General features: G+C 41.7%; 1 protein-coding gene across 8 annotated transcripts in view; it reads left to right on the forward strand.

The window, feature by feature from the left end:
* Nucleotides 1-23,788, forward strand: part of WDR59 (WD repeat domain 59) — a 75,975-nt gene that overhangs the window by 42,104 nt on the left and 10,083 nt on the right. For 3 of the 8 annotated variants that reach the window (XM_064488963.1, XM_010993215.3, XM_064488964.1), the window contains exons 18-25: nt 1,880-2,033; nt 11,553-11,686; nt 12,751-12,832; nt 16,768-16,880; nt 18,599-18,749; nt 18,844-18,916; nt 22,315-22,441; nt 22,596-22,738. In XM_064488963.1, the coding sequence (XP_064345033.1) occupies nt 1,880-2,033; nt 11,553-11,686; nt 12,751-12,832; nt 16,768-16,880; nt 18,599-18,749; nt 18,844-18,916; nt 22,315-22,441; nt 22,596-22,738 (977 nt within the window). Of the gene's footprint in view, nt 1-1,879; nt 2,034-5,826; nt 5,884-10,875; nt 11,518-11,552; nt 11,687-12,750; nt 12,833-16,767; nt 16,881-18,598; nt 18,750-18,843; nt 18,917-19,255; nt 19,307-19,387; nt 19,864-22,314; nt 22,442-22,595; nt 22,739-23,788 lie in introns of those variants that run through there. The other 5 variants (XR_010382268.1, XM_010991859.3, XR_010382267.1 and 2 more) reach the window with 5 other exon arrangements.

Here is a 23,788-nt window from a genome sequence, read left to right on the forward strand (position 1 = left end):
TGAAAATAATACAGTTTGTTTATTCATACTCCCATTGTTGGACATTTGGATTATTTCCAGTTTTTACTTTATTCTGTGTAGGCCTATACATACAAGTCTTTTTATGGACATGTATTTTCATTTCTCTACCCAAGGAGTAGACTCCCTGAGGCATAGGATAGGTGTGTTTAATTTTATTAGAATTGCCAAAAGGTCAGACCCCAGCGGTTGTGCCATTTTTACATTCTTACAGCAATGTTTCAGGATTCTGGTTGCTCCACGTCCTTCCCAAAACTTGATGTTTTCAGTTTTTTCAACTTTAGCCATTTTGGTGGGTGTGTAGTATTGTTGTGGCTTCATTTGTGCTTCCCTGGTGATGACTAATGATGGTGAGCTGCTTTTGTGTGCTAATTGACCACTTGGGTATCGTCTTTTGTGTTGTGCCTATTCTAGTACTTTGCCCAATTTTTTTGAGACTGTTTTTTTTTTTTGACTTGTGTTTCTTATTATCTATTTGTGATAATTCTTTATCATTTCTGGTTGCATATCCTTTGCTGGATTTATGTATTGATTTCTCCTAATCTGTGGCTTGCCTTTCTCCTTTAACAATTTTCAGTTATCAGCAGTTTTTAATTTTGATGCAGTTCAGTTTATCACTTTTTAAATTTTGGGGTTAGTGCTTCTGTGTCCTGTCTTAAAAAAAATTTCTGCCTATCTCAAGATGAAAATATTCTTCTGAGTTTTCTTTTTGAAGTTTGTAGTTTTTAATTCCTTATTTAAGGCCTGTAATCAATCTCACATTAATTTTTTTTCAAATTAATTTTTGTGTTTGATGTGAGGTAGGGGGTCAGGTAGGTAAGTAGGTTTTTTTTTTCAGTAGAGAATATATAGTTGTTATATATATATAGCACCATTTATGGAAAAGATTTCCCTATTACTGGATTTTCATTGAAACCTTTGTTGAAGATCAATTGACCATATGTTTGGATCTATTTCTGGATTTTATTTTTTCCTTTGATCTCTTGGTCTCTCCTTATGCCAACATACACTTTTTAAAATAATCTTGTTTATTTATTTATTTATAATTAGGTTTATCTATTTATTTATTTATTTATTTATTTAATAGAGGTGCTGGGGATTGAACCAGGACCTCATGCATGCTAAATAAGTGCTCTACCACTGAGCTATACTCCCCCATCAACATATACTCTTAATGCAGGTTTGTATAGTAAGTCTTCAAATCTGGTAGTTTAAGCCTCCAAGTTTATTATCTTCATTCAGCATTGTGTTGTCTATTCTATATTTTTCACATTTCTGCAAAAATATGAAATTAGTTTACTGGTTTCTACAAAATTCTGCTCATATTTTGATTGGAATTGTGTCTGTTCTGTTGATCAATTTGGGGAAAATTGACATCTTAACAGTATGGAACCTTCCAGTCTACTAACAGTCTATTGCTTCAGGTCTTCTTTAATTTCTCTCAGCAGTATTTCATATTTTCAATGCACATTCTTCCTTTAAATTTGTTCATAGGTATTTAGTGTGTCTTGAGACTATTACAAAAGCAATTTAAAAAGTATTTATTTTCCGAATGTTTGTTTTTAATATACAGAAATACTGGAGATTATTGTAGATTGACCTTGTATCTAAATTCACATTTAAGTAGTGTGTAGATTCCTTTGAATTTTATATGTTAATAGTCATAGAAACAGTCTCTGTTTTCGCAGATTAAGTATTTTTCAGTTCTAAAAGTTCTGTTTGGTTTTTTTTTTTGGTGTTTCCATTGTTTCCCCATTTTATCTGTCTTTCCTCTTAGTTTCATCAAGTGTTAAGAACAGCACTGCTTAGAAATATGGGAAGACTGAAGCCAATGTGGGTAATTGTGTATTTTCAACCACAGATCTCTCTCGGCCTTGTCTGCTTATCACACTGGCTTGATTGCACCCATGAAGATCCGCACAGAGGCCCCAGGGAACCTCCGTTTGTACAGTGGGAGTCCCACGCGCAGTGAGAAGGAGCAGGTCTCCATCAGCAGCTTCTACTACAAGGAGCGGGTAAGTGGCAGAGCCATGGCCTTGGATTCTCATCCCTTCCCCAGATTCTTGGTGTCTCCCTGCCTGCCACACACAGCAGCCACATTAGCGATCCCCCAAAGTCTTTCCCATTCATAGTCAGTGCGTTAAAGAAAGACCATTGCTTTGTTCCTTTCAGTTAGTTTTAACCACAGTTAGTTATATGGGGGGTGAGGGGTTGTTGTAATCCGTATTCTTTCCTCTCTTTAACCCTGTCCTTGTGACCTCCATTAATTAAGTTGATTCCCATTCTCTCAGATAGAATCATTTAGCTTCAGATCTTCCTTGGTATTCTGATGTTTGCCAGCAAATTAAGGGATGCTTCGGAAGGCTTAGAATACTGATATATTTGGAGCTTCATAGTTGTGAGAAGTTTTAGAGTTGACTTCTAATAGGTTTTATACTTTATACTAAATCTGCACTGAAATATCCATTGGAATGGACCAGTTTATACAGAAACTACCTGAAACTGTCCTCCTGTTCCTGGGTTCTCAAGGAACTACTCTTAAAGTAGCTGTAAAGCTGTCAGACGCCTTTGGCGACAACAATGTAGAGAATGTCGGGAGAGCCTAGGAATGATTCTGGGAACTCTTTCTGTGTTGTCATATTGAGTCTGGCTTAAACTAGCTTTTAACTGCCATGAAGTATTAAATGGTTACCACTGAGCTACTCACAGACTCAGTCCTTATCTTTGTTGCTGTCCCCCACTAATTGAGAAATGATAGATTGACTATAATTAAAATTTACGTTTTTTTAAAAAATTGAGTTATTTAAAATAAAACTCCTATTTCCAGCAAGTGTTAGAGGTGTTTTCACTTCAATTGCAGTATAGTGTCTAACTGTCCAGTTGACGTGATGGTTGGCCGTCTCTGACTTTCTCCAGTGTTAGGGGTGTATGTGACCGAAATGAGTGGCAGGAACTGATGCTTGAGGCAGGACCAGTCTTGGGCAAAACCTTCAGTTGAATGGGAAAGTGATTATTTTTTTTGTTGCCTTTCTAGCCAACTTTCCAGTCCCCTTCTTCACATCTCTAATGGGGTTCACCGCCAGCCCCAGCTGTCACACACCTTGGAATACCTTGATCTTCCCAAGTCCTTTACATTAAGAAAAAATTTTTTTCTTTTTTCTGCAAGCTAGCAGGTAATTAGTTAGATGATTTGATATACTGGTTGGAACTCAGGCATTTTACTGACGTAATAGCTGAGCAAACTCACGGTTGGGTAAATGTGGGAATTTTCTGTAGTATCAGGGTCAGGTTGAGGAGATCTTTTAGTCAAAGAGGCAGTTCTGAATTCCCCTTCCAATCATGCCACATGCTACTCATGCTTGGGTTCGGATTGGGCAACACAGATCGACTAGCACTTTTGTCTCTGTGATAGTGTGTAAAGACCATGTTTAGTCAAAATAACTCCAGTTCTGAGATGGGACCTCTCCTAATGCAGAAGCATTTGTAAAGCCTACATTTGTGTTTTTGGTGGTCTGGCCTCTTTTATTACAAACACCGTAATCATGAAGAGAGACCAAAGGCACGTGGATAATTACCTCTTATCAGACAGGATCTACTGAGGAGTGGAGGAAGGATTGTTATATTTCAGTTTGGGGTGATTTCCAGTGTGCTGCTTCTCCACAGAAAATGGGCTATTATAGTCCCCTAGGATGACCTAGTAAGTGGTCTCTGGATTTTATCTCAGACAGTGACCAAACAAAATGTGGGGGGAGACACTTTTATATAATTTTATATGAAACTTTTGTATTAATGTATAACATATGTACAGAAAAGGTCATGATTCATAGATATATAATTCAGTGAATTAACAGTCACACAGGCCAATAAATAGAATATTCTAAGATACCCGGAAGCCCTGGGGGAGGGAGGCATATTTTAATGGATGACATAAAGTAATTGTTAGGTTAAATCATATAAAATTGCTGATATTTCACCATTTTTTGACCTTAAAAAAATTTCATGTGGTTCAACCTAATGAGAAGCTAAAATCAGCTTAATAACTGAAGTCAGTCATTTTGTGATGAATCTGAAATAAATTTGTAAATTCTCCTTGAAGTTTGTTCATATCTATCCCATTTACATGGGGCATAGGAGAGGAATTAAAGATTTGGAAAAAAGGCCATAATATCATATATAGGCCATCTTACCTTCCTCACGGAAGGCAATACAGTTTTATCCCTCGAGGAATATTTTCTGATCCTCGGGTATCTAGTTTCACAGGTTAAATAATATCACTTTCATTACTTTTTTCCTGGAAGCAATTCCAGTTTACTAAATTTTTCTGTACTTAAGTCTTCATTTTCAGCCCAAATTTTATCTCCTACATACTTTTATTTCTGTTTAGGTCTCTACCCCTGAGAGCTTTAAATGACTAAGAATAAAGGAAAAGAATACAACTGCATTGAAATACAGCAATGAAGGAATTACAGAGTATTTTGGAGATTACCAGAAATCTCCATACAGCCACTGGGGACTCTTTTCTCTTGTTTTTGTGTGTTTTTAACTTGCCATACTTAGGTTATATTGTTATATCACCCAGATAGTCTCCAAATGGAATTCCAGTGTTCACTCTTAAAATTTTTTTAAGTGTGAGAGATGTAAAAAAAAAAAAATCACATTTCTTAGGAAGTTAGAAAGCACAGAGAGATACTAACATTCAGTTGGTAACTAGACCAACTATTAATAGCTGATGAAATATTATTTATTCTTAGGGTAAATTAAAAGGTAAATTAAACTTACAGTAAACATTAGGCATTGCCCTCTAAACATTTTTTAAACTGGCACCCTCCCACATTTGCTTTAGTTTAGGTTACTGAAATAGCTCTGATGTAAATAACGAAGGAGGTCTTGAAGTTAATAGAATAATGTCTGATTCTGATACTAAGTACTATATGTAAAATAGATAAATAGCAAAGTCCTACTGTATAGCACAAGGAACTATATCCGATACCTTGTAATAGCCTATAATGAAAAAGAATATGAAAAGGAATATATATATGTATAACTGAATCACTTTGCTGTATACCAGAAATTAGCACATTGTAAACCAACTATACTTCAATTAAAAAAAAAAAGGAATTCTGACCCAAAAAAAAAAGAGAGAAAAGAATTTCTGATTCCCCCAAACAGTGTTTTGCCCTCCCTGTTTCACACGGACACTCATGTGGTTGGCAGGAGCCCTAGAGAGTGTCACCTTCATTTCTCAGGCTCTCGCTTCCTTGTGGCTCCATCCTGAGGATGGTCCTGCGGTTCTAAGGTCAAGACTTTCAATTCCCCAGTGCCCCCAGCCACACACCAAAAACAATTTGGTGTTGAATCTGTCGAGGAACTTCTTCCTTTTAAGGAATGAGAATCTTCTCACACATACGTGGGCTCTTGAAGGGGAAGCAGAGCTCTCACCTGTTATGATCTTATGATCTTAATCATAAGAGAACCACAAATCTCCATCATAGTTCCTCTGTCAGAGCCATGTGGACATCAGCCTCCTAATATCTTGAAATGTATTTTGGACTGAAGGACATAAACACTGATGCTGTGTACGGGGTGTGATGGGTTCAGGGTGGGGCTGGGTGGGTGGAGGGAATCCAAATACTGCTTTGCTGAGACCTTCAGATTTTTCAGTCATTCCAATCCCAATTTTGCAGTAGATTATGGTATCTTAGAATCCAGCAGATGTGTAGGAAGCTTTCATTTTACTCTATATTTTTCCCTTTTAATTTTCTTGGTGTTTTTCTTCCCTCCTCCTGGGTGTAACGTTTTCACGCACAGATGTCTCCTCGCTCTGCCCGGCGGCGTTGGTCCATACAAGCAATTAACGACTTCCCGGTACTGTGCGCTGTGCAAATGCTTTCCTTAACTAATCCTGTCTCTGCCCAAAGGCCCAAGAATAAAATGCCACCTGCCTGGCTTTAAGGAACCTGAAATGACAGGCTGGCTGGTTTTCAGGACCAGCACGATCAATTTTTCACTCCTGGGAGTCGGGCACCAAGGACTTGCCTGCTGGTTCCATCAGTTTCAAATGGGTGCATACTAATGCTGTTAAAGATGGTGAATGGAATTCTTTGAAAATGAGGCTAAATACTGGGTTTCTTGGAAAGAACCCTGATTATAAGCCTTTAGCTCACCTGATTTCTCTTGGAATATTTCTCTAATTTCATAGAGCTTTCAAAAGCCTACCTCTGGCATGGGGGGTGGGCAGCAGAGGAAGATATAAGAGGCTTCTACCATTTTGTCTCTTGTTTTATCATCTTGGTCTAGTTCACAGAGGGAAGTACCCACCTGCTTCATTGGCATGACGCCTAAGCTAGTTGTTAATCCTTGGGGAATTTCCTGGGGCAGATTTTCCCCTTGCCATCAATATTGTTAACAAAATCTCTGCTATAGACATCCTCTCTTCCTTTTCTCTTGCTTATTCTCTCCTCTTCTGTCTTCCTCTCCACCCTCTTCATGTTTCAGTAGTGCCAAGATGACCTTAGGCTGTGCAAGGCAGCCTTGAGGCTTTTGTATAAATTTCATTTGGTGTTAAAAAAAATATTTAGGGGGGATAGTCTTACAGCCTTTTCATATATAAACCAGTTGAAATCCGGAGCCCTGATGAGCAAGTACCACTGCTGCCCAACAACTTGGAGGCAGTGCCGCCAGCATGGCCACCTTTCTTCAGAAGACTGTCCCACCGACCTGACTGCTGTGTTTCCACTGATTTTCCAGAAGTGCCTGCTCCTGCTGCTATTTAAATAGGAACTCATTTTGACTCACTGCCCACTCCACTGATTATGTATTGTTGATGGGGTTGCTGCGAAGCAGTTGGTGGCTTATTCTTGGGCTCTTTTTACATTTAACCCGTTTATTGGCATTGATGTTGCCTCCAATTGTAGCAGTAACACTGGTGGTACAGTCGCAAGCTGGCTATTGGTTGTCATTCAGTGCTCTCTGCACCAGTGCCTCCCTCCCCACCCCGTTCTCCCCTGTCCTCTTTCCCATAATTCCATGAACACCTTCTTGGTCTGTTCAGAGGAGCATCCTGGTCTCATCGTGTGATAACTTGTGTGTCTTGCTTTGTCTCTCCTCCCTCAATCCCTGCTCATGAAATCTGTGGGGAAGGGGTGTTTTCTTTTGCTGGGGCATTGAGAAGATCTAAGAGAAGTGCAGAGTCTTTGGCCTCCTAGAGGTACTGATTTTACTGCACAGAAAAGTGTCCACATTTTAAGCCTGTCAGAGTGGGACCGGAGCAATGCAGGATGTTTAGGGGGCTTTGGGGCCACAGTGCCCTTCACCCGGAGGGGACAGCCACACCTCAGCCCGGTATGTCACTGTTGTTGTCACCTGACAGTTGTTCAGACAAGAAAGACTCCTAAAATCACCAGCAAGATACTAAGGCAGAGAAGTCTTGGGGAGGTGTGGATGGGATCTGAACCCCTTTTGTTGCCAAAGCACTGGAGGAAACACCCTGAAAGATTATTCATGCTCATTAGGGAGCAGCAGGGACCTAAAGTCCCAGCATCTGATTTAAAATTTACTGTATCTTCATTCAGACAGCCTGGTTGGATTTGAATCCCCAGAATAATTGGCTGCGGGACTGGATTACTAAGTGACCTCTGTAGCCTGAATGGGAAATACTTCATATTTAAAAACCATCAACCACCAAATTAAACAAAACTATCTTGTGACCCTCTGAAAGATTTTTAAAATAATGTTTTGCAGTTATTCCTTGCTGGATTAAATGAACAAAAAGAGCTGTCCCTTAATTTTTTTTTTTACAGTTTGATTCTTAGTGGCAGCTACAATCTGAGTGATCCTGTGTTGGGGAGTCTCCTTCTATTATAGGCTCAGAGGCAGCTTAGCGAGATTCCCTAAAACATCACCTGTACATCAGTACAGATCAAACAGGGAAGCACCTGCAAGCCTGGTGTCTCAAGAAGTTGACAGGGAAGTCCCAGGAAATTCAGACTCTGATTTCCATAATTCAGGGAAGGACAATTGCAGAAAATTACCCCAGACCACTGTCTTTACATTTTCATCAGGTCCTTTTTTTTTTTTCTTTGGTGGGGGAAGGTAATTAGGTTTACTTATTTATTCTTAGAGGAGGTACTGGGGATTGAACCCAGGACCTCATGTATGCTAAGCATGCAGTCTACCGCTTGAGCTATATTTTCCCCCCACTTATCAGGTCCTTATTGATGGGAGAAGGGTGTAGCTCAGTAGTAGAGCATGTGCTTAGCATGCACGAGGTCCTGGGTTCAACCCCAGTACTGCCATCAAAATAAGTAAAAACATAAACCTAATTACCACCTCCCCCCCGAAAAAAACCCCCACAAAATTAAAGTGTTTTTTTTTTTTTTTAAAGTCCTTATTGATGACTCTGACTCACATGGGCTGGTTTCTCCTGATGTCTCTAACCCAAGACTGCAAATGGAGAAGAGCCCTGAAACGTCTGTTTGGACTCTGAGTTTTCTTTTCTCTTGAATGTGCTGAATCCTAACAAATCCGGAAAAGAGATTACACAGTGCAAGGTGCAGTCTTGTAAGTTTGGTCTGAAACCCAGCATCTTGGTCTGAGCCTGGCCTGTGAAGCCTGTTGTCGCAGGAGCACGGTACTCTGGCTCTGCAGAATGCAGTCCCAGTGCTTGGCAGAGAAGAGGCTTTAGAAGTGAGTAATTGTAGATGACAGTGTGTTGGCAAGGCCTCACGCATATCAGACGTTGATCTCCTTATATGCAGAAATGGATTCATTTTTAAATGGACCAAACTATTGACATGGCTTAGTGAGGACTTACTTTTTTCCTGCCTTTTCATCTAAAATCCTGCTCAGGTTAACAAGTGTGGGTTTAGCAGCCTGACAACCTGTGTTCAGATCTCAGCTCTTAGGAGAGTGGGTGGCCTTGAGTAAGCCTCACACCCTGATTGGTAAAGCGGAGGCAGGGCCCCCTCTGTCAGGTGCTGTGGGAGCTAGTGTTGTCCACAATAAAACACGTCTTTAAATACCAAGTCACATCTGTACACTTGGATTTGTGTCCAGGACATCTCTCATTCCCACACACAGGCTCCTCTGTGGCCCTTTGTCTGGAAGGCTCTGGGGAAATCGGATAATTGCTAGTGATCTTCCACGTCCATTACCCAGGTCCCCCGCTCAAGTATTTTTGACGTTCTAAAAATGATCCTTTTTTAGAAACATTTCAAGTCTGCTAGGAAAAACATTCTTACATGAACTAGTCTATTTGCAAATGAACCTCTTGGGGCACAGGGGCCTTAATATTATGCTTTCATTAGGTTTGCTTAAGAAGTCAGGGAATTGTGGATGTTTCTGGTGTGATCTGAAAGCAATAGACCGCATCCCTCATGAGGCCTCCGTTGGTTTCTGCTGTTTAGTTAAATGGAGCTGTAGTCAGTTGCTCACTTGTTCAAGGGCTTCTCATTTTCTTTTTAATAAGGAGCCAGACTGAGTGCCTGGAACAGTGTTTTAGAAGCCTTTCAAACAACCCAGAAGAAATTAAGTGGATCCTTTTTGATTCCAGGCAGAATATTTTTAGTGTAGCTCTTTTCTTTCTGCCTTTAGGAAAAAATCCAGTACCCTAAATCTCATTTGAGATGACTCATTACATGGGATCTGTGGGTGTGTCATTTCCTAGGATTTTTAAACTTCTGGAAACCTGGAGGAAAATCACAGTGGAATGAGTTTGTGGACTTAGGCCCTCCCTGTTCCAGTTAACCACGTCATGCTGGTTCCTGTCTGCTGGGTCAGTGTACTCCGAGTCACCCTGCCTAAAACTGGACAATGTGCTTTGTGCACGTGGGACGACACCGTCTTGTGTGGGTTGTCATTGCCTGGCTTCAGCCCATTCTAATAGGCTGTTTGCTCTTGAACCCACTCTCCCCTTATTTGCACCCACATCAGGGATCTTCTTTAGAAAATAAACAGGGCTAGCAGAGAACTGAAGGGCTACCTGCCAGGAATAGCTGAAGCTTCCTTTTGTATTGCAGAACAATGACTTGTGTATGGATAAATAGTAACTGAACTGATTCTAAGACCAAATGGGTTAAGGTTCAAAATTGATAATGTGGCATATGTATTTACAAATTATGATGAACAATTCAGATACTTTAGCTCAATGTCTGCATTTACTTGCCATGTGCTGAGTCTGAGTGTCCTGGGTTTAGTAGGTTCCATGACACTTACTAATCCTATAGGAAGTTAGATGCATTGGACAACTTTGGGGATTAGATGGGACATCTCAGAAATGCCTGAATATAGAGTAACGAATTTCTGGAGGAGCGATTATATAAAAATCACTGGTGGAAAATGAATTTATCTGGGAGTTATCTAAATAATGATCTAATCTACATACCCAAGAGTTTCTGTACATTCGTAACAGTTATAGATAATTAAATTATACTTTTTCAGTTTATACTTTACAATTTTACCTTTTCATTGTCCCCTGATTAACCTTTTGAAATTAGAACCACAGAGCTCATCATGAGCCCAAAATGACCAATGAGCAAAGGGAGAGTGACCTGAGCCTGAATTTGCAGCAAAAAAGGAACATGCCCAGGGTCACACTGAGCCAATGCATGTGGTAATAAGACCAGCAAATCTTGGTTTTCTGACTCCACATTACAGACCCTTTCACTCATTCCTTTTGCCTTCTTTGTTAATAAATATGTCACTTCCCTCCTGAATCACTTTGCTTCCCCTTTCCAACTGCTGGCAATATAGTAAAATAGAATGTTGCTCCCTTGGCTGGTTGGCATTTTGAAGATACTAGATGGGGCTATGCTCTCATAATTCTCATTTTCCAGGACGTCTCTCATTTCTCACACACAGGCTTCTCTGTGGCCCTTTGTCGGGAAGGCTCTGGGGAAATAGGATAATTGCTCATGATCTTCCACGTCCATTACCCAGGTCCCTCTGCTCAGGTATTTTTGACACTCTAAATGGTCAATTTTAGAGATAATTCAAATCTACTAGGAAAAACAGGGTGATTCTCCTTGAGCTGCTAAGTTTCTCTGTCTGCCTCCCAATGATGAAGTTTTGCAGATCCCACACTGCTATGTCTGAGTTAAATTTTCAACAAATCCTATTAAAACTGAAAAGAAAAGAAAAAATAGACTCTGATTAGTTTCAAGCAAGAACTTTGAACCTAGGGCTGAAGCCAACCTTAAAAGTTGCTCTTCTCCCACACTTTTGTGGTCTTTACTAACTTATTTACCAGCCGTTCTTCCTTTCTTTATTCTTTTTAATTCAAGGTATCTATTTTTGAGCACCTGCAGAATGTATAGAGCACTGCAGTGAGTGCTTATTTTCCTATTAGGACTTTGGACCACGAGCTCAATGCCCTTTGTCATCCTTTTATTTCCTACAGATGCTGATTAATATAATTGTGGGCATGATATAATGCAAAGTCTCTGCAAATTACCAATGACCCAGCTGTGCTATGCTCTGCTGCCCTAGGTTTCCATGCATCCAAGTCCCCATTAGTTATATCTTGTTGTCTCCCCCAGAAATCAAGGAGGTGGAAAAGTAAGCGTGAGGGATCAGACTCTGGCAATCGACCAATCAAGGCTGCTGGGAAAGTGATCATTCAGGATATCGCCTGCCTTCTTCCTGTTCACAAGTCACTGGGAGAACTGTACATGTAAGTTCAAAATTTCAGCTGCACCGTGCTTCTCACTGAGACATGAGTATCAGAGTCATTTATTTTTAAGATACTGGTATCCTCTCTTCAAAAGCAGTTTTAGGAGAAGCACAGTGCCTTAGCTTTCTTCTGCCGCATGACAGATGACCACAAACCTGATGACTTAAACAACACACATTGATTATCTCACAGTTTTCCTGGGTCAGGTGTCTGGGCGTGGCTTACCTGGGTCCTTGCTCAGGGTCTCCCCAGGCTGAAATCACAGAGTCAGCCAGCTTCCAAGCTCATTCACATTGTTAGCAGAATTCAGTTCCTTGCAGCCAGAGAACTCTGGGAGGTTCATCTTCTTTGATACCAGTTGGAGTGTCTGATGCTTCCCCAGCTATGGTCTCACCTGATTAGGTCAGGCCCACCCAGGAGAATCTCCCTTTGATGATCTTTGGAGTGATATCCCATCAGTATTTACTGGTCTTGCCAGTTAAAGGGAGGGTTCATACAAAGTGCATCCAGCAGGGGCAGAAATCTTGTGAACAGTCTCAGAATTCTGCATCCTACATTCAATATGTAAAACAGTTCAAAGCAGAGCCACTTTGGTTGAAGGGAGTTGGGAGGTGAGTGACAGGCACACAGAAGCTGGCCTGTGGTTCCCCTTCTTCCTGAACTTGAACACATAACAAAAAATATTTTTCTGTTATATATACACGGCATACTACTCCTTGCGTTAGAAACTATAGTCAATATTACACGTTATCTAAATCAGTTTTTATTCAACCCTTAAGCTTGGGGAACTTCCCAGAAAAGCTGGCTGGCAAATTGGTCTTTGAGTCTGGCCTCCTCCCCTGACTTTGAAGAGGTGAGCAATTTCACCTTCCCTAGGCCTGAACTCACAGCATCACTTCAGCTGTAGGTAACCCGTTGCACTGAAAGGGAACTTAGTGCCAATACAAATAAAACATTGTGAGTGGCAACTAATGACGCAGTGTTTAGTTTATCTGTTAAACCAGGAGTAATTGATTTAGGAAGTGAGACTGGAAAGAAACTTTAAAATTCTTTTTTAATTTTAGATTGAATGTGAATGACATTCAAGAAACATGTCAGAAGAATGCTACTTCCGCCTTGCTTGTTGGGAGGAAGGATCTTGTCCAGGTATTTTTCCATCCCTTTGGTTGGAGATCTGGATTTGTCTTTTTGAGCAGGTTCTTTTCACTTTATAGTTGTGGTTGAGTGACATTTCAAGGTGTGCCTCCTGTTTTGTAATTCCTTTCCTATTTTCTTTGCCAAATTACAGGGCTAGAACAGCTGTCTAAATCCCTTGGCTATTTTTCTTATTGGTGCTTAGTTGAGAAGGCCCTAAAGCATTTACTAAGTATTTTCATAACAGATCTTTTCTATGCTAGTGCCGTGGTGATTGTAATATACTTCAATGTGGATATCTGTATCTTTGTTATTTACACCCTCAATTCTGTTTTTTACTTTTTTTTTTTCAGTGGAGGTGCTGGGAATTGAACCCAGGGCCTCACGCATGCTAAGCATGTGCTCTACAACTGCTGTATTTTCCCCTGCTCCTTGTGTTTTTACTTTTAAAAATGCTTCATTTCATAAAAGGTTTATCAAAGCATTCCTTAAGATGGAGACATATTCAGTTTTTAAATATGATGTAATATTACAAAACTTTAAATTTCCTTCATCTTTGCTGGAAACACATCATTGCATTAAAGCAAGTTGCTCCTATATATTATATCTATATATCTATATATCTACATATATATATATATATCTCTATATTTTTTTTAACATCTTTATTGAGATTAAAGTCCATAGACCATGCATTTCACTCACTTAAGGTGTACCATTCAGTGGCTTTTAGAATATTCACAAAGTTTCGGAACCATCACTGCAATTTTGGAACATTTCCATGACCCTATAAAGGCAGCCCACACACCTTATCTATCACCGGTCAGTGTCCTCTTCCCCAACCCAGCCCTCGGCAGCCACTAACCTATGTTCTATCTCCATTGCACCCTCTATTCTTTAATAGGAAGGTTAGATTGAGTGATGGAAAGTACTATTGTCCTGTCTGCTTAGTTTTCCTTAGAACCCTCCGAGTGATCCAGAGCTAAGACCTTCCCTTGATTTTTACCTGATTAAAAATCTAAAGATTTCCATTTGTCTCCTAGTAAACACTGTCCTGTCTCTGCCCCAAACCCTTTTAAGTGAAACTTGAGTCACAGATTTAATCTATTTCTTTAAGGACCCAGCCAGCTAAAATTTTGCAAACACTGAGAAGGCAAAACGAAGTAGGGGAAATAAAATAGTGTGGAATTTCTGACTGGAGGCGCAGGCCCGCTGCCGCTCAGCAGTGGTGTAGCCCTGGGCACAGAATTTCGGGCTCTCTCAGCCTCTGTGTGTATTTGTAAAATGACACCCACAATAGTCATTACTTCGTAGAGGGGATGAGAAGATTGGTTCATATTCTGAAAAAGTATTCTCTGAGGAAAAATGATTTCCTAAAGTGTTTTTATTTTTGTTTTTCCTTTTTAAATTTCCAGTACTTTTCTGGCAGGGTTGGTTTGGAAGGTCGGGCTAGTCTGAGAAATGTGGAAAGACACTCCCTCGGTTTCAGACACTCCTGGGTTTACACCAGGGCTCTGTCACTCTGGGGGTTGTGCAAGCCTAGAGAACCATTTCATCATCTTAAACGTCCGCTTCCTCAATTGTAAAATAGGGAAGTTACAGATGGGCATGCGCATGCGCAGGGGCTTTCCCGCGCGTGTGCTTAGTGGGCTCTTGTCGCGCGACGCCTGGGAACTGTGCGGACCAGACGGCCGTTAGCAGTGGCCGGGGCGTCCTCCAAGGTCTGCGTCGCAAGCCGAAGGCCTGGCCAGCCGCATTCTCCGCGGGACCAGGGTGCCTGGGGAGTTCCTGCCCTGGTCAGGGCATGTTTTTCCTCGTGGAGCGGCTGTGAGGAAAATAAGAGATGAAGTGCGTCCGGGAGGCTCCTGGACCGCGGCGGTCACATCCTACCCGGCCTGCCCAGAGGTAGAAGCAGAACCGGGAGGCTGCAAGGTTGACGGGAATGGAACCGGGCTTATGGAGGTTCAAAAGATCCTTCTGCTCGGTTCCTTTCCCTCAATCCAACACTGATAAGGAAGACTTTAGGGCGAGGGCATCCCCGCACCCTCACTGGTCTCAGACTGCGTGCGCCTCCTTGGGACTCGCGTGGCTTCTGTGCAGTTGTTCACGCAGTGTGGGACGAGCAAGTGCCCACAACCTGCAGGCGCCGGCCTTCCCGGGTGCACACCCAGAGGGCACGGTGCCATTCTGAAGGATGCAATTACGTTGCTCCTAAACCGATGATGATAAAACTTAACGCAAGCTATTTGTAGGGGAAAGATAACAAGCTGCATCAAACATTAGGAAAGTGTAGACTGTGGGCTTCCCCCGTAATCCGCCGCTCTTGAGATTGCCATTGTTTGTTTTGGCGGGGGGGGGGGGTTACTTTTAAAATGGAGGTACTGAGGATTGAACCTAGGACCTCGTGCATACTGAGCATGCACTCTACCTCTGAGCTATACCCACCTCCCCAGAGATTGCCATTGTTAACTTTAACTCTTGGTTGGCTATACCTCCCTATTTTTTCTATGAAAATAGATGTCCTTGTGTTAAATAAATAAATAAACCAAAACAAAACAAAACTGAATACTTCTAAGGTCCTTACAGGAACTAAAAAAGGTAACCTGTAAAATTTCCATTCCTGTATCTGGTAGATGGTAAATACCCAATATGTGGTAAGTTATTGCTGCCGTTCTTGCAATTATAGTCATCATTGTGGTTTGGCATTGCTTATGAGATGGAACTGACATTGGTGCAGATGCTTGGAGAATTTTTTTAAAATTCTTTGTGCACATTTTGAAGATGATGTGTATATCCTTTTGCAGAGAGCTGCAGAAATAAATAAACCTCAGTGTCAGCTATTTCTTTTGAAGGCATTTAGGAAATGTGTGTTAGAAGTGAGGAAATAATGTGCCCAAGTTGTCAACCGGGGGAGTAAACAAACTTTCCTATCCCAGAAACCCATTAACTTCCTTTAGCAACCATCCAGATGTGCCACTGGTTATAGACATGAATGTTTCTCACCTGAACCAGTACTCGTGGGCATTATTTAAGTATGTTGGTGCCACACGATTTAATTGATTTTTTTTTTCACTTATCTGATGTGTTTCTATACCTGTTTTTCAGTATTTTTATTTGCTTATTCTTTTTTCTTCTATTTTAAACTCCTTGATTCAAAGTCTGTATCTTCTTCCTTTTGAGTTTATCTTGGAGTCTAGTACAGCTTTCCAGTTAGTGGGCATACAGTGATATATTGCTACTAACAAAGATTTCCCAAAAGTAGTATTCCATTTTTAAAGGTATGGAGGAGAAGGGGCTCTATTGAAGGAATGATGTATTTAGCGTGTGCTAGATCTTGGATTTAGTAAAGCTTCATGGACGTGAGTTTCTGCTTGATGACTCTAAGTCCCATGAGATTTCAAGTCTGGAGATAGTCCCAAGATTTGATGTCAACAAAAAGAAGCCGAGTCTATTTTGTCTTGGCCTATTTTTCTGTAGCTTCAGAGAGTGCGCTAAAACTTGTCACGGAAGCCACAAGGTTTTTCATTATTTGGGCAAAGGACAGAGCTTAAGTATGATACCGAATACATTTTTTTTTTTCCCTCCCTGCCAGTTCGCAATGAAGCAGCAGAAAAAGTCACATGAGCTAGTGGTTAAATAGACTGCCCAATAAAGTTATTGCCTGGTGTCATTTCTCTGAAGTCTGCTTAATAAAAAGTTTTTAAGGAGAGTGTTTTTCAAATGTGCATACATGTCCCCCAAGAATCTTGCTAAAATGCAAATTATGATTCAGTAGGTCTGGAGTGGGGCCTCAAGTTCTGCATTTCAGTAAGCTCCCAGCTTTGGCCGCCAGCAGAGTAGCAAGGCTTTGGGCTGTGGGTGGAGGAGAGGGGGGTTCTTGTGCTTCCATGGTTCCCTGGCCTGGGCTCCCTGGTCTGAGTGTGGGTGTCTCTCTTTGATCTGTCCAGGTTTGGTCGCTGGCTACGGTAGCTACAGATCTTTGCCTTGGTCCGAAGTCTGACCCAGATTTGGAAACACCCTGGGCTCGACATCCGTTTGGGCGACAGCTGCTGGAGTCCCTGTAGGTTTTGAGAGCTAAAAGTGAGGAAAATGAGTGATGTCAATTTTAGGTCTGTAAACACTTGCAGTGTTACTGTCTAAGAGAAAAGTGCAACGGCCTGAGGCCTGGTAAGAGGATGTGAGACCTTTCCTTTCAGTGCTGCAGGAACTTCTATGCAGAACTCACTTCTTACAGCAGGAGGAACTATGCAATAGATGTCATTTATCACAAGGATTTCAGAATCCTGTGTCCTTTAGAGAGTTGTGCTTTGGCCCAGAAGTCACATCAGTCTGAACACAGGAGTTTGAGCTCTTTTTTTTTTTTTAATTTTAAAACTATTATTATTATTTTAATGGAGATTGAACCCAGGACCTTGTGCATTCTAAGCATGTGCTCTATCACTGAGCTCTATCCTACCCCCGTGTTTGAGTTCTTGAGGTAGAAAATTTCTCGGGTGCTGTAGAGTCTTGCCCCTGCAAGCAGACAAGAGAATTGCATGTTGGCCTTCATATTTTCCAAAGGCCATGATGCTTTTACCCTTTAGGCAATTTATGAAAACATTGAGTTTGTGTTTGACTTACTGCACCGAAATACAGCAAACTGGAAACACAATGTGCAAAATGATTTACAACCAGGTACAACCATTGGAACCTCCACAGGCCCAAGTCCTGACAGAGATAGAGCAGCTCTACTTGTTAGGTGGGGGTTTGCTTTACTTACCTGTTGAGGCCAGACCTGGCACCCACTTCAGTTGCCTCGTGGTAATGCAGGGATGCTAGAGCGTGTTCTACCCACTTCGTTTGGGGCTGAGAAGATAGTGTGAAAACACCTTAAAAAATATTAGACATTGCTTGGTAGGAAAGTATCAGTTTAACTCCATTGCTAAGGCCAAGTCCTTGTGATCCCTGTCTCCTGGTCTAGCACGGTGGTCCTGAAGGGAGCAAAGGGAATACGAGTACCTGCAAGCTAAAACCATTCCCTGTTGTCCTTACTTAATAGCTCATGTTCACCCTGCCACCTCCCAAGTCTGTGACCTGTTCCCATGCTGTGGTGGCACCGTGCTCTTGGAGCACCTTCCCCTGGCCTTGGGTTCTATGAATGGAGGTCATCAGAACCCCCAGAAAGCACTGTGATGCCTCCTTGGAGTTGGGGAGGCTGAGAGAGCATGTGTGACTGCACTTGAATGTGAGTCAAGTCTACTTAGTTCTCAGAGAAGCTACTTTCCAGTCTGAGCCCAGGCCTGGAGGCCAACCGGGAGCTTTCATATTGGTTACCTGGGTCATGTGTAATACTCCATTACATGTTACTCCCAAACACAGTTAGCCAAACTCAAAGGAGATCAAGCCACTGCATCCGTGGAAAGCCTTGGTTCCTGATGGGGGTTTTTGAGGCAGAATCAAGAATTCTCCCTTCTGGGGAGGGATAAATTAGGAGTTTGGAATTAACATATATAAAATAGATAACCAGCCAGGGCTGACTGTATATAACACAGGAAACTGTGTTCACTTATCTTGTAATAACCTATAATGGGAAAGAATCCAAAAAAGAATAGATTTATATATATATAAGTATAACTGAATCACTTTGCTGTACACCTGTAACATTGTAAATCAACTATACTTCAACTGAAAAAAAAAGAGAATTCCCCTTCCTACCCGATGGCAACAAGCCACCATGTAATGGTGTCTGTTGTCCCTCCTTCCCACCCTTGGCTTCTCTCCTTGTCCCCTTTTCTCCAGGTTGGCTCATTACTGCCGACTCCGGGATGTGCAGACTTTGGCCATGCTCTGCAGTGTGTTTGAAGCCCAGTCTCGGCCTCAGGGGATACCCAACCCCTTCGGGCCTTTTCCCAGCCGTTCAGCCAACCTCGTGGTGTCCCACAGTCGATATGTAAGCTGGTGTTTCCTGGTTTAACCTGATTTCGCCCAAAGGCCAGCTTTCCCTGGGGGATGGCCTTGTCATGCAGCCCCCGTTTGCTCCGCAGCCCAGCTTTACTTCCTCTGGTTCCTGCTCAAGCATGTCAGACCCAGGGTTCAACACTGGTGGCTGGAACATAGGTGGGTACAGAACTGCCTTTGCCTGTGCTGTTTTTAACACTCTTAATGTGATGTGTACTTTGATAAATGTAATCTTTAGTGGATAAATAGTCTGCATATTTTCCCTTGTTTCTTATTTCTCTTTAAATTGAGTGTGATGGGGATACCATAGTCAGCAAGAGCTTGGCTTTCCTGTTTGAACAGGCTGGTTTCCACTACGTCTCTGTGCCTTGCTGGGTCGCTTTTCACTTTGTAACCTTGAGAAATGACAGTGGGACTTCCCCCAAACCTCACCCTTCTCCCTTTCGCACATGCCCCTTCCTCTTACCTGCCTCTTCTCGTGTACTTCTTTCAATATAGAGAAATAAAACTGACCCTGATTCCAGCTGGCCTTAAAGGTCTATTTAACAAGTAGGTATTTTGTATTTTCTGGGTTTTTTAAATTTCTTCTAAAAAATGATCTTAATTTTCTTTTTTTTTTCTTTTTAACAGCAACATTATTTATAATTGCCAAGATATGGAAGCATCCTAAGTGCACATCAATAGTTGAATAGATAATGGAGATGCAGCATATATATGTAATGGAATACAACTCACCCTTAAGAAAGAAGGATATTTTGCCATTTGTGGTCCTTCATTCACTTTTTTTTTCACTTCAAAAACCAGAATTTTATAACTGGCAGAGACATTTCCATTACATAAAAAACAACAAAATACCTAGAAATAAACTTAACCAAGGAGGTTACCTATATTCTGAAAACCGAAATGACACAAAGAATGGAAAGATATCTTGTGCTCTTGGATTGGAAGAATCAACACTATCAAAATGACCATACCACCCAAAGCAGTCCACAGATCCAACGCAACCCCCATCAAAATACTCGCGACATTCCTCACAGAACTAGAACAAACAACACCAAAATTTATAAGGAACCATAAAAGACCCTGAACAGCCAAAGCAATCTTTTGTAGGTCTCTTTTTTTTTTTCTCTTCTTTTTGTTCTCTTTTCTTATGATTTGATGACTACAGAAGGTCCTTTAACATTTGTTGTAAAGCTGGTTTGGTGGTGCAGAAATCTTTTAGCTTTTGTTTATCCGTGATGCTTTTGATTTCTCCAAGTCTGAATGAGAACCTTGCTGGATAGAGTATTCTTGGTTTTAAGTTTCCCCCTTGCATCACTTTAAATATATCGTGCCACTTCCTTCTGGCTTGTAGAGTTTCTCCTGAAAGATCATCTGATAACCTTATGGGAGTTCCCTTGTATGTTATTCATTGCTTTTCTCTTACTAATTTTAATATTTTCTCCTTATCCTTAATTGTTGTCAGTTTGATGACTGTGTGCCTTGGTGTGTTCCTCTTTGGGTTGATTCTGTATGGTACTCTCTGTGCTTCCAGGACTTGGGTGACTGTTTCCTTTCCCAAGTTGGGGAAGTTTTTGGTTATTATCTCTCCAAAAGTTTTCTCAGGGCCTTTCTCTCTCTCTCCCCTTCTTTTGCTGGGACCCCTATAATGTGAATATTAGAGCACTTCATGTTGTACCAGAGTTCTCTTAAACTATCCTCATTCCTTTTTATTCTTTTTTTTTTTCTGTTCCAAAGTAGTGGTTTCCACTAATCTGTCTTTTAGCTCACTGATCTCTGTTCTTCTGCCTCATTTAGTCTATTCTTGGTTCCTTCTAGTGTATTGTTCATTTCAGTGATTTTATTCTTCAACTCTGTCTGAGTGTTCTTTATATTTTCCAGCTCTTTGCTAAAAACTTCACTCTGTGCATCTGTACTCCTCTTGAGTTCTCTGAACATCTTGGCCATCATTACTTTAAATTCTTTCTCAGATAAATTACCTATCTCCTCATCACTTAGTTTTTCTGGGACTTTATTTTGTGCCTTTGCCTGGGAGATATTCCTTTGCCGCCTCGTATTGTCTATCATTCTGTGTGTGGATTCCTTCTACAGGCTTTGGGATTATTGTTCTCTTATTTCTAGTATCTGCTTCTGGTGGATAAGGCTGGACTAGAGGCTTATGCAGGTTTCCTGGCAGGAGGAGCCAGTGCCTGCCCACTGCTGGGTGAAGCTTGGTCCTGGACCTCTGGTTGGTAGGGCTGTGTCTAGAGGCCTTTGTAGCTTAGGAAGTCTGCTGATGGGTGTGGCTGTGTTCCCACCCTGTATGTTGTTTGGCCTGAGGCCTCCCTACAGGCTGTGGGGTGGGGCTAGGTCTTGGTGCTAATGACCCAATCAAGATGTCAGCCTCCAGGAAAGCTCCTGTAGATGAATACTCCCGAAAGGTCTGCCATGAGCTTTATGGCCCCTGAGTGAGCTGCAGCCATCCCCCACGTCCCCTCCAAATCCAGCAGGCAGGTCTGGCCCAGGTTCCTATGAAATCGCTGCCTCTGCCCCTGAACCTGGTGCACGTGAGTTTCTGTGTATGCTTCTCAAGTGAATGGAGTCTCCATATCCCCCAGTCCCGTGAGGCTCCTAGAGCCAAGCCCCCCAGCCTTCAAAACCAGATATCCTGGGGTCTCCTTCCCTTCCCAATGCCGGGACCTGAGCTGGGGAGCCTGACGTGGGGCTTAGAGCTCTCACTCCTGTGGGAGGGCCTCTGCGACTTAACAAATCTTCAGCTTGTGGCTCGCCCACCCGGGGGTTATGGAGCCCAATTATATCGCTATCACACCCCTCCTACTGTCCTGCTGTGGTTCCCTCTTTATGTTTCCAGTTGCAGAAGATCTTTTTTGCTAGGTTCCAGTCTTTTTTCGATGGTTGTTTAGCATTCAGTTGTGGTTTCGTTGTAGTTGCTAGGAGAGGCATGCTCGTGGTCCTACCACTCCACCATTTTGACTGGAATTCAGGACCCTCTTTCTTACTCTGTCACCAGCTGAGCAGGTGAAAGAAGGCGGTCGCTGCCTGTCCTTGGGGCTGGAACTCCTAATTTTCTTGATTACCAAAGTACCACATGCCCAGTGAAGAAAAACAAACAAAAAGTATTAGTGAAGAAAATAGTAATCATTGATTCCCTTGCCTAGTAATAACATCTGTTAACAATCCAGTACATTTCCTTCTAGTCTTTGTTTTGGAGGAGGTGTGTGTGTCTCTCTCTGTTTGTGATTTTGTGTTCCATTTTTTATTTTACCGTGCCATGAACATTTTCTCATGTCATGTAAAGAGTTTTTATCTATATCATTATACCAGAATTTGCTTAATCATCAAGTATCCTTATTTATCAAACTGCCTTAATAATAAATAGCTTGACAAAAAGGTAAGGCTTGAAAAGTGTTCTCTTTCATTTTATTTCTCAGGATGTTCAACTTAGCGCATTTTTCTTCCAGGGAATAAATTGGAGATATGTGGCATTAGGAGAGTTTTCAGATATTTCCCATGCCTTCCCTGATTTCCGTCTTCCCTTCCCATTTAATTTTCTTCAGTGGGAAGAGAGACAGAACATACGTCTTCACCTTGGGGAGAGTCTTCACCAGAAGAAATCCGCTTTGGGAGTCTGACCTACAGTGATCCTCGTGAGGGAGAACGTGACCAGCACGATAAAAATAAAAGGTAGCACCCTTGCCAGGTGGGAGCTGCACTCTAACGGTACTAAATTCTCCAAAAATCAGAACTTTGGCTTTAAGAAAGGTAGATTAAGTGCTTGTGGTATTGAGCCTGTTTTTAATTAACCGAATTGACTGGAAGTCTTTTGAATTTGACCCAGGCTTCTGGACCCTGCCAATACCCAGCAATTCGATGACTTTAAGAAATGCTATGGAGAAATCCTCTACCGCTGGGGTCTGAGAGAGAAACGAGCTGAAGTGCTGAAGTTTGTCTCCTGTCCCCCTGATCCTCACAAAGGGATCGGTGAATATGAATTTCTCTCTTTTCCTGTCACTTTGAAAGTTACCATAATTTAATGTGTCCGTAACATAGTACTTGGAATGAACTTTCAGTTTCTCATTTATAAGCAGGAACTTCTCAAACACCTTGAGTCTATTTCAAACTTCTGACAACCCTTGAATTTTATGGGAAGATTAAATTTTATTGTAATGGAAGACATTTTATATATAGTATTCAGCTGTTGATGGGAAGTAGGGATATTTATTCCATTATTCGACTAACAGTGATCAGACTTCTTTTAGTCACAGTGCTAGCACATTCCTTCCCCTTGTGGAGTTTACAGACCAGTGGGGGAGAAAAATAATGACAAATTGTGATCAGTATTTGTGAGCAAACAAAAAAGATGTTGGGGCCAGGGGGCAGGGATGGAGAGTTTTAGAAGACGTGTTGAGGTATGTTAAGAAGGCCTGTCTGAGGAGCTGAGATCTGAAGGATGGGATGGGCCACCTGTGCAGAGAGCAGCAAGACGAGCATCCCATGCAGAGGGAGCTGGGCCGTGGGAGAAATAACACGTTATTTTAAACAAACGAAGGAAGACCAGTGTGGCTAGAACACAGTGAAAAGAGTGGTGTGATATTGGACTGTAGGATTGTTAGGGACTTGAAAGTCATGGTCAAGAATTGGATTGTATTCTTAGTCCAACGGTGAGCTTCAAAGGTCATTAAGAAGTAAGTGATATGCTATGGTTTCCATTGTAAGAGGATCACTTTGGCTTCTACAGGAAGAAAGGATTGGAGGAGGGCAGGGGTAGAGGCAGAGAGATCGTTGGAAGACTGTTAGGGTCGTCAAAGGAAGACGGCCATTCATCTCAGGGTGATATCAGTGGAGGTGAGATAGAGATGGATGGAGTCAAAGCATATTTTAGAGGTAGACTCAATATGACTTACTAGCCAGCTGGATGTGAGCTTGAGGAAAATAGACAAAGCTTGGGAGATTCCTAAGTTTCCAGCTTGAGCAAGTGGATGAATGGTGGTGCCATATTCTAAGCTAGAAAAGATTGGAAGAAAACTGAGA

The sequence above is a fragment of the Camelus dromedarius genome, chromosome 9 (assembly GCF_036321535.1).
Source record: "Camelus dromedarius isolate mCamDro1 chromosome 9, mCamDro1.pat, whole genome shotgun sequence".
Lineage (NCBI taxonomy): Eukaryota > Metazoa > Chordata > Mammalia > Artiodactyla > Camelidae > Camelus > Camelus dromedarius.